This window comes from Melanostigma gelatinosum, assembly GCF_949748355.1.
Source record: "Melanostigma gelatinosum genome assembly, chromosome: 12".
Lineage (NCBI taxonomy): Eukaryota > Metazoa > Chordata > Actinopteri > Perciformes > Zoarcidae > Melanostigma > Melanostigma gelatinosum.
The window spans coordinates 5,003,172-5,021,024 of NC_136645.1; the positions used below are offsets into that span (position 1 = coordinate 5,003,172).

The 17,853-nt window shown below is 39.0% G+C and overlaps 1 protein-coding gene across 4 annotated transcripts in view; it reads right to left on the reverse strand.

The window, feature by feature from the left end:
* Positions 1 to 7,126: 7,126 nt before the first annotated feature.
* The window catches only part of LOC306786199 (spectrin beta chain, non-erythrocytic 1-like), a gene marked incomplete at its 5' end in the record, with an annotated part of 94,509 nt that continues 83,782 nt past the window's right edge, over positions 7,127 to 17,853 (reverse strand). For 3 of the 4 annotated variants that reach the window (XM_079280894.1, XM_079280895.1, XM_079280893.1), the window contains 6 exons: positions 7,127 to 10,058; positions 10,225 to 10,267; positions 10,760 to 10,933; positions 11,241 to 11,440; positions 17,185 to 17,239; positions 17,699 to 17,799. In XM_079280894.1, coding sequence (XP_079137020.1) covers positions 9,807 to 10,058; positions 10,225 to 10,267; positions 10,760 to 10,933; positions 11,241 to 11,440; positions 17,185 to 17,239; positions 17,699 to 17,799 — 825 coding nt within the window. In that variant the 3' untranslated portion in view covers positions 7,127 to 9,806. Of the gene's footprint in view, positions 10,059 to 10,224; positions 10,268 to 10,759; positions 10,934 to 11,240; positions 11,441 to 14,014; positions 15,833 to 17,184; positions 17,240 to 17,698; positions 17,800 to 17,853 lie in introns of those variants that run through there. The other variant, XM_079280896.1, reaches the window with a different exon arrangement.

Here is a 17,853-nt window from a genome sequence, read left to right on the forward strand (position 1 = left end):
ATTTGTACCAGAATCCAGAAAAATCTGGGGAATAATGTTGTGATGTGCTGGAGAAGAGTCGTGTGACATTTCTATGGATTTGTATGAGCGCAGAGTGTAAATAAGGTTTGACTCACATGTTTCTCTTTATAGATTTTTGTGGAGCTCAAATGATTTACTGAACCTCCTCTGAGATCCTCCGGTCCTGTTGCACCATCTTGAGGCCAAAGCATCAAAATACGCTGAACTGTAAACAGATCAGTTATTTAAAGCTTCAAATAAAGAAAAACAACACTTGTATGAGTGTCTGATCAGTGTTTTAGAGGAAGGTGATGTTTACTGATTCAGTATAGAAGCCAAAATACTGAACAAGAGAGAAACTAGGAACCAGTTAAAACCAGTTTAATTTTGGTTCATTTTTTTGCAGACTTTCTATGCATTCATCTTTGTATTTCGATCATGACATCACATGTATGGTGTCATTTGTTTTCAGCACAAACTCAGCTACAATTCTGACTTCCCAGTTCGTCAATTTAACAAAAGTATAAAGCTGCCAGAAACCCCTAAAACTACAAGAACAATCTTTTTGTTTTTAGTGACAATCACTTGAAATAGAGTTCAATGTTTCAATGTTTATAAACAAATGGAAACGTATAACAAATAAAACTATTCGCATCGACAGTCATCTCAACAATTTTTCGTCCCCGTTCAAAATCTTGAAAATCACTGAAAGTATTATGTTTGTAAATATTTGTTAATAAAAATATTTTAAAGACATAATACAAATACATAAAAGCTCTAAATCCACACTTTGAATCGTCTCTTCATGAAATATAAAGTTATGATACTGTAAAAGAGACTCAGAGTATCTTTAAACAGCAGAGAGTCTGAACAGTGTGTGTGATTAAATTCTCTGCATGGAGTTTGTAATCCTGATGAATCCCCGCGAGCAGCTTTGTTTGCTTGCACAACCTCACATTTTCAGGTCTGTGCTTACACACATGACTTGGCAGCATGGACCTCCTGTCTGTCTGTCTCTCTCTATCATAGTCATTCAGGTCTTATCTTTAGAGCCCCCCCCCCCCTCCCATTTCAAAATAAAAGCTCCAGAGTGATTTCTAACTGGAATGCTTGTGATGAAGCCTGACATTTAACAGTATGTCTATAAAAGTAATGAAAAAAATCATACTATAGCATGTTGAAAAACGTTATCGTATAGCATGTCGAAAAAAGATACCCACAGGTAAGTATCGAACACAGACTGAATTTGGCTGTGGGGCAGCGACGCTAACCACTAGACCACCTGTGTATCATGGAACATTCAGGGTGTGTCCTCATAGCATACTGATTCATTGTTAAAGGATATCCTGAAAAAGTCATAGAAGAGTATGTCGAAAAAACTCATGAAAAAATAGTCATAGTATATTAATTCGAAACAAAGACACCCACAGGTAAGTTTTGAACCCAGTTTATTTGGCAGCGAGGTAGCGACACTAACCACTACACCACCTATGTATCAGTGAAACTCTAGTCATGAAACATTCAGCGTGTGTCCTCATAGCATGTTGATTAATTGTTATTTGTCTTATTCAGATGTAACAATAAAAAAGTAAGAGTGTGAAAAAAATGGCATGAAGAAGTGTGAAGAGTGTTGCATGTGATAAAAAAAGTCTGAAATGTCATGAAAAGGTTGTCAAAGAGGTCTTATTTCATTTGAATTTATTAAAACGTCATAGCGTAATATGCAACAAGAAATACATAATAAACAGACTATGGTATGTCATTAAAAGGTAATTTTCTAGTAGCTCATTAATTGCACCATAACATACAAATACAATAAACAAAGAATCTATAAATTACAGCCAAATAACAGTTGAAGAGTTTGTATGTCGAAAATACATCATAAAAAGTCAGATAAGTATGTGAAAAAAATATATTTATAGCATATTTTTTTAGTTACTTTATTTTTCAAGTTACTTTTGTTGGGATCTAAAGGAGCGTGTTTGGGTTATCAGCATTTAAGAAACTGAATTCTTGACATCAATAGAATTATTGATGTATGTAACAATTATTAATGATTATTAATATAAACGGGGCACCACCCTGCGAACAGGGACCAATAACCAAACGATAAAACTAAGTCTCATAATTAGTAGTCACTCATAATGTCAATAGTCTGCGTATGACTATACATTCAGTGACAGTGAAGGTTTTAAGTTCGAGCACAGGCTACTACATACAGTCTTATCAAATACATATGCACAAGTAATCACAGACGACTGCTCCTGAAAGTATAACAGAGTTTATTGAATCAAAATAATAAATGATCAAATCAATTAATATTGCAACCAACAAACGTTATCATACAATTTTATATGCCTAAACTAAAGAATGAATAAAGTGGATGAGGGTGTATGTCTGTGTGTGTATGTGTATGTGTGTGTGTGGGTCTGTGGGTGAACAGGAAGGAGTCTTACAGCTACGCTAAAGACTACAAAGATGGCGGCGTCGAGTGACGCTGGCCAAAGGGGAGGGGCCGTAAGAACTACAGCTAAAAACTACAAAGATGGCGGAGTCGAGTGACGCGGACCAAAATGGCAGTTAGGCTGCTGTATGTAATTCACGTGTGCCTGGGCAGGACGTGATGTGAGGCGCTCGTTTGAACGAGGTTCCCCAGGGGTAGAACTAGGAGCTGTGTGTGTGCGTGTTTCGTGAAAGGAGGAAAGAGAAAAAGGAGCGAGAACTCGAAGTGAATCACGCTTCGGCGTGCGATGTGGTAGGGAGCCTGCTTGCTGGTTCTATCATGCATAAATATACCGCTGTCGTCTTTGAACTGCCGGTAACTTATGCCGTGATAAACCACGCACCTCAGCTCACTCACCGAGTCGAGTTAATGAAAAGAGAACTTCCACACGGAGTGGAAGACAATGAATGAAAATAATCCCAAAGAAACAGTCATAGCAGTTACACGAATACAACGGAACTTCTCTGGTCCGTAATGATTGCGCAATATCTCGATATCACGCGACAGTAATTTAAACCCACAAAAACACAGGAATATCAACATATAAATGAATGGCCTGAATTAAACTTACGTTAATTTAAGCTAAGCTATGCCCAAATGCCAAGAATCTTACTTGTAGATGCTTCGTTGCAACGTGGAAGTGTTTGTGGCAAAGCTGTCCTTTTTCTTCGAGAGGAAGGGGGGGGGGCGGCTTCTCAGCGCGGCGTTTGAGCTGGCGCTGTTTCGGCCCGTCGTGGCGTGAGCTCGTTCTGGAGCGAAACGCAGACGTGGTCAATCCTCGCTTCAGGGAGGATGACCTAACTTCGGTTAAGACGACGTGGTCCGTAGGTCTCCCGGTAATCATCGGTCAGGAGAGGTCTAGACGTCTTCCTGCCGGGGTGTGCGCAAAAAGGAAAAGGAGCAGGAAGCACTGAACGGATCGCTGAAGCAGATTCGTGATCGCGGGCTGTTTCATCCAGCGAAATGGCTTGTCAGGGTTGATGAGGGGAGAAGGGCCGTTGTTTCCTCGTGGCCTGCGTTGCGCTGGCGGGGAAAGTTGGTTCTTCTGTGGCCTGGACGGGGGGTGTCCGAGCGAAGAGAGCGTGGTGTGCTCCCTGTTCGACGGAGGTCGACGGGAAAAAGCCATGAGGTGGGGGCAGCAGAGAGTTTTATAGAACAGGGGTCGAACCACAGGGGTCCTGGGTTCGCCTGGCCTTCGGCCAATGAGATTGGACCATAGTTTTTTGGGGGGAGGGGGAATTCACACCTGAGTGTGAAATTTCACCCAGAGGAGGCTTGTTCTCATCAAACTACAAATCAGGATGAACCCTTTGCTCGACAAAGTGAAGGCCTGATTGTCTTTGTCCACAGCACATGTTTAAGCCACATGGTCAGAGCCCAACACTTTGTAAAAAAGTTACTTTTTTAGTTACTTTGTAAAAAAAAGTTACTTTTTTAGTTACTTTGTAAAAAAAAGTTACTTTTTTAGTTACTTTGTAAAAAAAAGTTACTTTTTAGTTTCTTTGTAAAAAAGTTACTTTTTTAGTTACTTTGTAAAAAAAAGTTACTTTTTTAGTTACTTTGTAAAAAAAAGTTACTTTTAGTTACTATATTCTAAAAGTTACTTTTTTAGTTACTTTGTAAAAAAAGTTACTTTTTTAGTTACTATATTCTCAAAGTTACTTTTTTTGTTACTATATTCTCAAAGTTAGGGTTAGGGTTAGGGTTAATTGGGAGCAGGGTTAGGGTTAGGGTTAGGGTTTACGGTTAGGGTTAGGGTTGGGTTAGGGTTTAGGGTTAGGGTTAGGGTTAATTGGGAGCAGGGTTAGGGTTAGGGTTAGTTAAGAGCGGGCCCCTCCTAAGAGGGCCATGGGTTAGGGTTAGGGTTAGGGTTTAGGGTTAGGGTTTAGGGTTAGGGTTAGGTTTAATTGGGAGCGGGGCTAGGGTTAGGGTTAGGGTTAATTGGGAGCGGGGCTAGGGTTAGGGTTATGGTTAGGGTTAGGGTTTAGGGTTAGGGTTAGGGTTGGGTTAGGGTTAGGGTTAGGGTTTAGTTACTTTGTTAAAAAAGTTACTTTTTTAGTTACTTTGTAAAACAAGTTACTTTTTTAGTTACTTTGTAAAAAAAGTTACTTTTTTAGTTACTTTGTAAAAAAAGTTACTTTTTTAGTTACTTTGTAAAACAAGTTACTTTTTTAGTTACTTTGTAAAAAAAGTTACTTTTTTAGTTACTTTGTAAAAAAAGTTACTTTTTTAGTTACTTTGTAAAAAAGTTACTTTTTTAGTTACTTTGTAAAAAAAGTTACTTTTTTAGTTACTTTGGAAAAAAGTTACTTTTTTAGTTACTTTGTAAAAAAAGTTTCTTTTTTAGTTACTTTGGAAAAAAAGTTACTTTTTTAGTTACTTTTGAAAAAAAGTTACTTTTTTAGTTACTTTGGAAAAAAAGTTACTTTTTTAGTTACTTTGGAAAAAAAGTTACTTTTTTAGTTACTTTGGAAAAAAGTTACTTTTTTAGTTACTTTGGAAAAAAGTTACTTTTTTAGTTACTTTGGAAAAAAAGTTACTTTTTTAGTTACTTTGGAAAAAAAGTTACTTTTTTAGTTAATTTGGAAAAAAGTTACTTTTTTAGTTACTTTGGAAAAAAAGTTACTTTTTTAGTTACTTTGGAAAAAAAGTTACTTTTTTAGTTACTTTGGAAAAAAAGTTACTTTTTTAGTTACTTTGGAAAAAAAGTTACTTTTTTAGTTACTTTGGAAAAAAAGTTACTTTTTTAGTTACTTTGGAAAAAAAGTTACTTTTTTAGTTACTTTGGAAAAAAAGTTACTTTTTTAGTTACTTTGGAAAAAAGTTACTTTTTTAGTTACTTTGGAAAAAAGTTACTTTTTTAGTTACTTTGGAAAAAAAGTTACTTTTTTAGTTACTTTGGAAAAAAAGTTACTTTTTTAGTTACTTTGGAAAAAAAGTTACTTTTTTAAGATACCCAACTGTATCAACTGTTACAAAAGTACTCCAGGCTATGACACAAATGTGAGACCTCAGAGCCCTGAAGGTATGCTGTAGATCAGGCATGTCCAAAGTCTGGCCCGCGGGCCAATCACGGCCCGAGGTCAGATTTTATGGCCCACGCCTTCTGTCTTAAAATGCATTATTTATGGCCCGCCAGCACAGTCAAAACGGAATGAATAAATCATACAAATTCAACATGCAATTCCTATTTGTACCTCATGGTGACAGCACCACTCTGTAACTGTCTGGCTGTTTGAAATTGGCTCTGACCCTTGAATGTAACTAAAAAAGTAACTTTTTTTCCAAAGTAACTAAAAAAGTAACTTTTTTTCCAAAGTAACTAAAAAAGTAACTTTTTTTACAAAGTAACTAAAAAAGTAACTTGTTTTACAAAGTAACTAAAAAAGTAACTTGTTTTACAAAGTAACTAAAAAAGTTACTTTTTAACAAAGTAACTAAAAAAGTAACTTTGAGAATATAGTAACTAAAAAAGTAACTTTGAGAATATAGTAACTAAAAAAGAAACTTTTTTTACAAAGTAACTAAAAAAGTAACTTTTTTTAAAAGTAACTAAAAAAGTAACTTTTTTTACAAAGTAACTAAAAAAGTAACTTTTAGAATATAGTAACTAAAGAAGTAACTTTTTTACAAAGAAACTAAAAAGTAACTTTTTTTTACAAAGTAACTAAAAAAGTAACTTTTTTTTTACAAAGTAACTAAAAAAGTAACTTTTTTACAAAGAAACTAAAAAGTAACTTTTTTTACAAAGTAACAAAAAATGTAACTTTTTTTTACAAAGTAACTAAAAAAGTAACTTTTTTACAAAGTAACTTGAAAAATAAAGTAACTAAAAAAATATGCTATAAATATATTTTTTTCACATACTTATCTGACTTTTTATGATGTATTTTCGACATACAAACTCTTCAACTGTTATTTGGCTGTAATTTATAGATTCTTTGTTTATTGTATTTGTATGTTATGGTGCAATTAATGAGCTACTAGAAAATTACCTTTTAATGACATACCATAGTCTGTTTATTATGTATTTCTTGTTGCATATTACGCTATGACGTTTTAATAAATTCAAATGAAATAAGACCTCTTTGACAACCTTTTCATGACATTTCAGACTTTTTTTATCACATGCAACACTCTTCACACTTCTTCATGCCATTTTTTTCACACTTACTTTTTTATTGTTACATCTGAATAAGACAAATAACAATTAATCAACATGCTATGAGGACACACGCTGAATGTTTCATGACTGGAGCTTTTATTTTGAAATGGGAGGGGGGGGCTCTAAAGATAAGACCTGAATGACTATGATAGAGAGAGACAGACAGACAGGAGGTCCATGCTGCCAAGTCATGTGTGTAAGTGAATAGCGTGACATACTTGTGGCAGCAGCTGGACATTACTTTCTATCCATCAACTTCACACAAAACACACACGACAGAACAAACGTTTGGTTCATTTTAAAAGCATTTTAATGGCTTTTTGCACATATGTAACAGAGATCAGGAGAAGTCTACGGGTGCAGATCCAACTAGCAGTGACCCCCCCCCCCCCACATCACACCAACTACCTCACCTACAAACAACCCGGCCCCACCAACCCACCCACCCCCGCCCACCCCCAGTGTGGCATTATTGATTGTGCAATATGAAGAAACATCTCGTTACTATGATTACAGTGACCGAGGAATGCACAACTATACTTATCAAATTGCCAGAGAATGTAGCATAAAGAAAAAGAAAGACAGGAAGCGTTTCAGGACCAATCACCAAGTGAAGAGTTTCTCAGTTACGAGGTGTTTCACCAACACGCCCACCTTTCACACTCTGGGGGCTCATTCCTGCCGATACGGAAGTTAATTCATGACAAAATTACAAATCTGCACAAAACTAATTCAGGCTTCAAGCAAGTTTAAAAAGCAAAGGTGAGATTTGTGGTTTAGTTTGGAATCTAAGCTCACCTTTCTGACAGATTTTGTGAAATTATGGAGACATATTTCTGGAGAATACGTCGGCACGTTTTGCTCAGCTAGAGACACAATCCCCGATTGTGAAATCCATTCAACCGTCCAACAGCCATGACCATTGATTAACCCCTTCAGTTCCTGCCCAACAGTGCCCCAAATCCCCCAAACCAGCACACTTGATATTTTGAAACCTAATATCTTGATATTACAGAGGTGCATCTTGGGTCAAGTAACATTAACGAGTGTTTCAAAGTAGGCACGGTAAACAAACTACAGCATGCTCATTTAAAGATCACATGCGCGAGGAAGGCTGTTCACATCATGTCTCAAAACATTGATGAAAAGTCACAATTCTGTTCTTAAAAGTCATGCGAACAAATCTGTTTCTGCATGCTCTCAAATCTCACCTCAGACTGATTACAGTGCAAATATCTTCATTTTGTCATCAAAGAACTTCCATATAAAACTACAGTTCTCTCTTCATTGGTGGCAAAAGTCTGAACAAAATAAAATAGAGTGCTGAAGCCAACAAGCAAGCGACCATTATTCTGCAACATTACTCGCTCCCAGTAAATGCTTTTTAGAACCAACTTGTCCACTTAACAGCAATGCTCAAAGTAACTGTTTTTATAGTACATCTACGTCTTCACACTCGTCAGACTAAATAAACCTTAGACTTAGTTAAACTGTGGAACAGAAAATACAGACTGGAGGAAACAAAAACACTCCAAACAACTAAAGGAGGCAATAAATGTAACCAGGGTAGAAAATAAACCTTACTGGATGCTTAAAAGTTTGAGTTCACAAACATTCTTACTGGTCTTCGTTATTTATTCCCCCATCGAGGCTCAATAGCTCCTTCATTCAGATCCGTTAACTGTACATATCGTTAAGTTTCAGGTAAAGAACGTTATACTCAAATGAAGCTTATTACGGTTTGTAGGTCTTATTAGTAGTAAATATAGGTGAAATTAAACACAGGTTCATTTTTTTAACAGTTTGTTATACACAAGTTATACACACAGTTCAAAGCACCGCAGGGTAACTCTCCAAATTACAGCCACGTTCTGCTTCTTTGCTTTCCGTGAAGCTGCAGGAATTAGACAGCACCAGAACATAATGATGATAAGCTTCTCACAGGTTGTATTGCACAAATTGAACCAACAAGAAAAGCGGAGTTATTCAGTGCATAAAATGCTGTTTGGTGCGCTCTTGTTTTGCAATTTGAACTCGATTTTCCTGCTCTTTAAAGTTTAAACCGCTTTCAGCACACGACTCGGCACGTTTTTCCACTTGCACATAGTTTTAGGCATTTCGGCTCAAATTAAAAAGGTGTGAGAGGTGTAATTTCAGAGGTTTACCCCGCTGTGGTCTCAGTTTTCCCCACTACAGAGGGATACACGTCATCTTGCAAAGACAAGGCCTCGCAAAAACTGAGGATGGACCCGAACAGGAACTAACTACAACTTCCCAAAAAAAACAAAACAAAAAGAAACAAAAGAAACCGAGACGACTTGGGAGCGTAAACACAACCCACAAAAGGCAGTAGTCGACGAAACGCTGGGAGGATGAGAAAGCAGAGAGAAAAATAACAGGAGATAGAAAACACAAATAATAATAATAATAATAATAAACAGGAATATTCTGGGAACTCCTCTACAGCGTGTTGTTGTTCAGCGGCAAACTCTGGTTTTTATCTTTATGACGGCAGCTGCCTGAAGCGTTTGCAGACCTCTTTTAAATTTGTTTTCCTTCAATCCGATCTTTTTTTTTTAGTCTTTATTTCCTGCTCCGTATCTTACAAAAAGTGAACGGAGGACACAGGTTGGTGTGTGGTAGCTGTACTGAAGCTCTGAGCCAGACCGGACGGTTGATAGGCACAGAGTGGAGTTTTGGCTCGAGCTTGCATGCTGGAGTCACGCTTTGAGAGAGGGAGAGGAGGAAGAGGACGAAAGAATAGAAGGAAGAGAAGGAGAGGCTGTTTGGGATTTCATTTAACATAGCAACTGCTGTATCAACTGTCCAGATCGGCCAGTGAGTCACATGGTAATATAAACAGACGATGAAGGATCTTTTTTCCTCATCAACTCACCTTAGTTATCAACAGGTTTGAGTACATTTGAATCCATTTAGAAGTAAATTTAATCACACGTTGAGCAGTTATTAATTATTACAGTATCAGTTGCTACTAGCCGACTCTAAATCAAATATTCGCTCAATTGACACAGACATCTTCAACAAATATTTGACCAGAGATGGATCGATGATGAGGAGCGACCCCAAACAGCGCCAGAGGAATGAGCAGGAGGAGGAGGAGGAGGGAAGGAGGACCGTCTATTTCTTCTTGCTGAACAGACTGAAGCGCTTCTCCTTGTCTTTCTCTCGTTTGCCCGGGCTGGACTCCGCCGCCGCCGCCGCCGCCGCCGCCGCCGCCACCGCCGCCGCCGCCGCCGCCGTGGCGACGGAGGCCGGCAGCGTCTGAGCGCGTGCGGCTGGGGCCGGCGTGCTGTGGCTGCTGGGAGTCACCTCCGTGTTGTCGCCCGTCATGGCGGTCGAGATGGCCGAGATCCACATGTTCATCTCCTCCTGGAGGATGAGGAGAAGGAGCGAGGGAGGAGAGAGGAAGGAGGAGTTAGCAGTGTTGACCCGGGGAGAGCAGCTGTTGCGACACTTTACTTTAAGTCACGATAATTATCATTTAGGAGCAATATACAAACATTCAATAAATAAACATATATATATTTTTACTTACGTCATCTTTGGCTTGGAAGAGATACTCATTCCCGTCAGTAATCCTGTGGAACAGAATGTATTAAACAACAATCAATACCAACGTGTTGAAGACTCCCTTCACCGTCACACCTACAGACGGTTTATTTTACTCTGGTTGATGAGTTTGGACGATGTTTTAAAACTTCAGTCTCAGCTGTTGTGTTTTCAGCTCGTTGAGGAGTTCCTCTGTCCGACAAAGTGGCCAAAACATCAACAACTGCTACCGAAGGTGCTGAGCGCTCTCTCACACAGTCTTTGTTTGAAGGAGCATCGTTTTTCTATGATGGCCATCAGAGAGAATGACATCCTCGGACTGTCAATCTGATTGAATTTAAAAATATGTTAGGATGCGAGTTATGACTCCGAGCAGAGGTGTGATTTTCGACTCACCTCGGACAGAATCTTTACCGATATTTGATTGCGTTTGCTTGAGTTAAGAGCTTTGTTTCAGGGGAAAGATGCACTAACTGTATCCTCCTTTAACCTGTCAGATCGGCACTTAAAACGATTCTCACTTGAGCTTGAAGACGTGTTTCTTCTTCTTGTAGTCCAGCGCCACCTCGCAGATGGCTTCCTTCAGGCTGACGGGGATCTCGCTGTGGTAGGGAATCCCCTGACTGGCGCTCTTCTGATCTTTGTAGAAGCCCATCTCCTGCTGGTTGATCACACAGTACACGTTGTGCCACGACCTGCAGAGACACAGTCACGTCATTCATCAACAATAGATAATAGCCAGCAATAAGCATTCGTGTTTTAATTCTATGCTGTAAATTTGAATTTGAACAAACGGATGAATTCATGCCAAACGTTTGATTTTGTTTTCTGTTAAATCGTTCATGATGTAATTTAACACCAAAAAGAGAAAAGTATGAAAATAAATGATTGTGTGTTTCATCACGCTGACACAATCACAGAGTCCACCTAAAGCAGCAGAGAGACTTCTTGGTCGTCATATTTCAGAAGTTGTTCTGCATACAATCACCCAGCGGTTCCTACCTGCTGGAGGCCTTCTTGTTGTGTCCCTCCCACTCGTGTTTGCGGTGCAGGAAGCTCTCCAGCTGGGACGTGGGAGCGTCCTGCTGGGACTTGGCCGGCAGGGTCGCCGCCTGGCTGGCCTTGCCCTTGCGAGACCCCCCGGGAGACCCCGCGGGGCTGGGCTCCGACACCCCATTCACCACATCTCCACCCTCCACGTCCTGGAAACAGAGGAGAGAGTCAGAAGAGCACGGAGGATGGATGGATCTCTCTCACAAACAATCTCTCTCTCTCAGACACAGAAGCTGTAAATCAGTTATCAGAGCTGCAGCATGCAGAGCAGAGCAGAATCACAGGCTGTGGAGACACTTTAAACTTACCCAAAACTGAAACCTGAACAAACACATATGGTGTTTTTTTACATTTTTGTTTGGAGCTTATCTGCGACCTTTACGACCGCCATGAATCATAACCGGTAAGTCAACTTAATGCACCTAAAATCGTTCACAGGGCAATCGTATGATCTCTGTTGTTTTGAGGCCAAGAACCAGAACATGAATGTATCTAATATTCTGTGTTCAACTGATTTTACACTGTTCAGCAAAATAATCCGCAGACAAAAATGCAATTAAAATTATATAAAGAAAATAATATTGAAATAATCTAAAAAAACAGAAGAAAACAAGTCACGACAAAGTCCAACAGACACTACGCTTTACTGTCATATGTGGCAAAGAAGTTCAGCAAAGTCACATTTGAGAAGCTGAAACCAGATGAACTAGTAAAAGAGAGAGAACGTACGTTTCCCTTTCCTGGTTGAGCAAAGATTCTTCAAGATTCAAGTCAAGGGCAACAAACGACAATAAAATAATGTTTGTTCAATGATGCAGCGCCATCAGGCGTGGCTGCTGTGTGTTTCTGGTTCCTCTGGGTTCGAGGATTCAAGTATTGAAATGTCAAAGTCAAGTTGAAAGTCTTATTGGATTTCCTAAAGTCAAGCCTGAAGTTACCAAATGTGTCCGGTCTCTGTCTCAAGTCTCTCAGCATCTCTCAAAAGCAATGCAAGCTAATCTCACACACACTCAACCGAACGAGACCATCAGACCACTAACCGCTACCTCAGCCTTCGGAATGCATTTAGAAGCGGTTGTTTTTTTTAAAGCATTTAATTAAGAGCTCAGCGCTGGATTCCAGTACGGATTAGAAAAACACCCCCATTGCACATTAAGAGCACCAACGGGTGTAACAGTCTGATCATGCACTGGTTACAGGTTTAAGGACATGCATAATAAATCACAACACCACTCAATAACACACAACATGGTGTGAGGAAAGACAAGGAGAGGGAGGAGCTAGCAGATAGGAAACACAAAAAAAACTCAATAAAATCTCAAACAATTACCAACAGAATTGCTTGGAAGTCATTACTGGGCATCATTATTGGTGAGGGGGAGAATGCGATTGGCCTAGTATCAACAGATTTTATTTTTCCACACCACACCCACTCCAACCGGATGCTTATTACCCTGTTACTGAGCTCCTCAAGGGCTGGACCAATGGAGGACACTCTTTTTGAGCACAGTTCAGAGGCTGGACCGATCCCGGGAGCTTTAACTGAAGGGCTGCAAGAGCTGGACCGATCCTGTGAGCTTTTATTTAGAGCTCAGCGAGAGCTAGACCGATCCTGGGAGCTTTTATTTAGAGCTCAGCGAGAGCTAGACCGATCCTGGGAGCTTTTATTTAGAGCTCAGCAAGAGCTAGACCGATCCTGGAAGCTTTTATTTAGAGCTCAGCCGATCCTGGGAGCTTTTATTTAGAGCTCAGCGAGAGCTAGACCGATCCTGGGAGCTTTTATTTAGAGCTCAGCAAGAGCTAGACCGATCCTGGGAGCTTTTATTTAGAGCTCAGCCGATCCTGGGAGCTTTTATTTAGAGCTCAGCCGATCCTGGGAGCTTTTATTTAGAGCTCAGCAAGAGCTAGACCGATCCTGGGAGCTTTTATTTTGAGCTCAGCGAGAGCTAGACCGATCCTGGGAGCTTTTATTTTGAGCTCAGCGAGAGCTAGACCGATCCTGGGAGCTTTTATTTAGTGATTCCTTTATAAGGATTTGACTTTTATTAAGTCAGATTGCACAAGTAAAGCAGAACAGACTGTACGGATTAAACCGGATTTTAGCCCTGAATTAATCGCCCCGGACTCATTTTAGCACCGTGTTGAATTCCTGTGAGATCGTTTGACTTGCAGCTTAATGTCACGACGATTAATTATTTTTCTGGTCATATTTCTGATAATTGGTTGGATTTCTGGCAGGTGACAAATTTTGTTTGGCTGTGAAATACCCACCAGAAACTGTAGTGAGCTTGTTTTAATGTTGTTGTAGTCGTATTTTACAGACTGTGATTAAATGTGGCATATTTTTATTTGTTTGTTTTTACTTTCTACACATAAAAAACGTGTCCGCTGAGCTTCATATCTAATTTGACCGTTATATGTAGCAAGTATATTTCTAAGTTTGCTTTTTAACAAGATCAGAACTTTAAAACACAACCAACCACTACAAAACTTTAACTTTGGGTAGTAAATGTCTTTATGATAACAGCCACTTGACAGGAAACAGCAGCAACTATGTGTCGTTACCTTCCTATTCCCAAAATCAATTGTTAAGATAATAATAGATTGTGTAATAATTAAATTACCCAGCGGTTACCCACAATTATTTAGTTATTTACTGTGAAAACAAAGAAAATGCTACTCATGAGTTGTTTTATGGCGATCCAATCATTATTTTAACTCAACATTCATTTTATTGATTTTTGATCCATGTCAATGAAAGAAGCCAAAATATATACAAGTATTAAAATAAAGCCCCAGGGGGAAAACTGGTGAAGAACACGGGATGAAGAATTACAACATTGACAAAAAACTCAACTGAAATGCTCATGATGGTGACAGCATGCAACAACAAAAACAACTGTGGAGAAAAGTCACGATTACACATTGATAACACAGACAGACGAACCAGAACGGGTCTGAGTGATCTGATTGGTTCCAATGAGGTTTATTAGGGAATGTGTGTTAGTCAGGGAACCAATGACGGAGCTGGATGGACATGCAACAAACGCCGTGAAGAGAAATAAAGAAGTTATAACAGTAAACAATGGGAACAAAGATCGATCACAATAACGATACAAAACAGTGTCGCAGAGACAAAAGATCTTAACGGAGTAAATATAATGAGGATGCAGTAGGTATGCACACACAACATGGGATATGTCTAAATGCTTGTATATGAACGAAAGACACATTTTCATGAAACTGGAAGGTTGACGATTAATTCATATACACATGGTCAGTGTGTACAGTCTTGCTGTACATAAAATAAAAACATTGTTTGAAGTTCTGAATTAATTTATCGAGAATGTGAAAAATATTGTTTTCTAATTACAAATGATTAATTGGACTAAGTCTGAATGATCCAAGGATCATGCAACTTAAATAAAAAGTAGAATGCGCATTATTGATTTGCCTTCTTTGCTATACAATAGTGAATAACGTTTAAGTAATCGGTGGTAGATGCAGAGTGGGGAGTTGTGAAAGAAGAAAAAACGTACAATGAGCAAAACCAACAGGATCTTTCCTGTTGAATGAGTTATGCTTGTCATGGTACTATTCTGGGCTTGAAAAGTTGTGAATGCAACTATTGATGTTTACTTCAATAAATATGAAGTAAACTATAATTATCATCTCGACACAGAAACGCATTTAGTGATAATCAGGTTGAAAACGTTAATCCCATCCAGAGCAGCTTTACATGAAGAAAGGCTGATGAGCTGCTGACTGAATGTACTTTACATAGAGGAGTATGATGTGTAACAAAGACGTGGTGGTAAACATACTGCACTCTATGGAAAAACATATGGAGATGGTGAATGTGGGTTGTGGGATGTAGACACACACCGGGCAGGTAGATACAGTAAGAGTTTTTTTTATTTTTTAAAGTAGCTTTTAAAGTAACTTTCTACAACTATCTAGTCTGCAGGAAGAAATAGTATCGTACATTACATTTCTGTCTTAGACAATATGTTACTTTAGAAAAGTGTTCTCTCCCAAAACGATATAAAGTAGCACTTTGAAATGTAACTCGTATATCTGTGATTGATCGCATTTACGCAATATGAAATGTTAATGATCGAACTGAACTTATAGCAGCTTAAAATCCTTTATTTTAAGACAATAAGAGTAAGACATCATTTACCTAAATAGGTTCAGGAGCATGTACTACAATGTTTTTGTTGATTTATTATCACTGATGAATGCATGCTTTATATTTCATCTGTCATTTTACGTTACGTTTCATTATCGTATGCGACATTATGCAGATGACGCCATCATTTACATTCTGGTATAAATATAATCGATACCAATACTACAAATGCCCAGAAAACTACAACTAATAGATTTGTAAATCCCTGTTTGAGGCTTTAAATGCAGATTATGGCGAGAGGCCTGTGTGTTTCTCAGGTGTTCATATTCCAGAGGGCGAGTTTATAAATGACGACATAAAGTAGCAGCAACATTAACAGTTGAGGGGAGAGGACGGCGGGAGTTTCACGCTGAGAGAGACAGAGGGGAGAAGGGAGGAACGGGAAAGAAAAAATGAGGGGAGGGAAGGATAGAAACACAAGAGGGGCTTGTTCTGTCTGTGTGTGTGTGTGTGTGTGTGTGTGTGTGTGTGTGTGAGAGAGAGTGAGAGAGTGTGTGTGTGTGTGTGTGTTTTGTGGTCCCATTCACCACGTATGCAGTCACACTCATACCAAAAGGAGCTGCATCCTTTTTTTTGCTCATTGTCTCAGAATGCAAACATTTAAATGTTTAAAACACTACAATTACTTTCTCTTTACATCACTCGTGTACTGCTACTCTGGTGTAAAGAGTAGAGGCCAGCACCATTGCAAGTTTTACTGTTGTCCATCACGTCTATTTCTAAATTCTTTCTTTGAACTAATGAAGTACAAAAAGGAATGTTGGGTACTTTTAAGGAACTGAGAAGAACTTTTCATACTTGATTGAGAAATGTATGTTAAAATAAATGTTTTCCCCGACAGACAAGGCTATTTTATGTCCTACATTCCAAATATGCTATTACTTGCGTGGTGTCATCGCACATATTAAATGAGCATTGTTGGAGGGAGTCTGAGATCTAAGATGTTTCTCTGTTATCTTTGCATATGATAACAAATAACTTGAAACTAGAATCATGAGTGATGCATTTAAACAGAAGCACTAAATAAAAACACATGGAAGCCTTTTAACACAATCTGCAGTTACACTCTTAAAACTGTATAGTTATTACTTAACCCAATATGTCTTAATAATCAAAATGTTCACATTCAATTACTGGTTATGAGGCTGATTGGTGCTCTCACACTCGTGGTACTCTTAGTGTTGGAGTGTCTCCAAATCAAGACTACATTTCCCATCAGTCCCACTGCTTCCTGTCCACTGTTCCTCTCAACAAAGAGGTTTTTAGAGGAGATTTTAAGACCTCTTAAAGATGAGGATCTCATTTTGTTAAAAGCAATTATACTTATATCTCAAAACAAAGATAAAATGATGCATGTGACAGCTGTAAAGTTAAACGTATTACACTTAGATATTAAGAATATTAGTCAGTAAGGACGAGAAGCAAACAATAAATGCTGAAGACAAGTGCTACATACAGGAAGATTAACGTGTGGATCCCGGGAGTGTCTAAGGAAGAGGAGGCAGACAACACACCCGGTCTAGGACATTTCTGATTGAGGTCAACGGTGTGTTTTGGGATGTTTCATGTGCATGAGGTCATATTCAAGTATGTTAATTGTACACATCATTAGCATGTGTGTGTGTGTCAAGGTGCGGCCGTGGCCCTGCGGCCCTGCAGGGTGCTGCTGTATTGCTGGTAGGCAGGTGAGCGGTAACTAACCCTGGGAGACTCCTGATCAGACGGCAGCCCGTTCTGAGACACCGGCTCACCCTCCCTGCAAACACACAAAGAGTTAGACTCACGCTTGATGGATTTCACACTAATGAACAGCTGCGACTGACGACTGCTTTCACTATTGACCGATCCATCATTTTTTGTTGGCTGAAATTCTTCTGAAAAATGTAAATATTATTTATTGGGAAATTTTATTCACAACCGTATCATCTGTCATGATCAGGTCATGAACTCTTCTCATATGCACTCATTTCCCTTTCCAATGTGTTTTGTTTTCATTTTTACGAAAAAAAACTGAAGGGTTGTTTTCAGATATAAAAGAAGAACAAGTTGCAACTGACAGAAGTGAAACTCGAAGCAGTTACTCCTGATGAAAAGGCAAATTCTGCCCACAAGAGAAGAAGTAAATCCCCCCTTAATTTCATTGAATTTCCAATGATATAAAACGGAGATGAAGTTGGGAATAAAACACGGTTGACGTACAAACACACGCGCTCACCTGTGCTGAGCTGCAGCGTCGCTGGGCTGAGCCTCAGTGGGCGGCAGATGTCTTCTCTTCTCTTCTTCCTCTTGCATTCTTCGCACTTCCAATAACTCCATCTGGACACAAACACATTGAGCCTCAGACGAGAACCACTCCAACAAACAGATTCC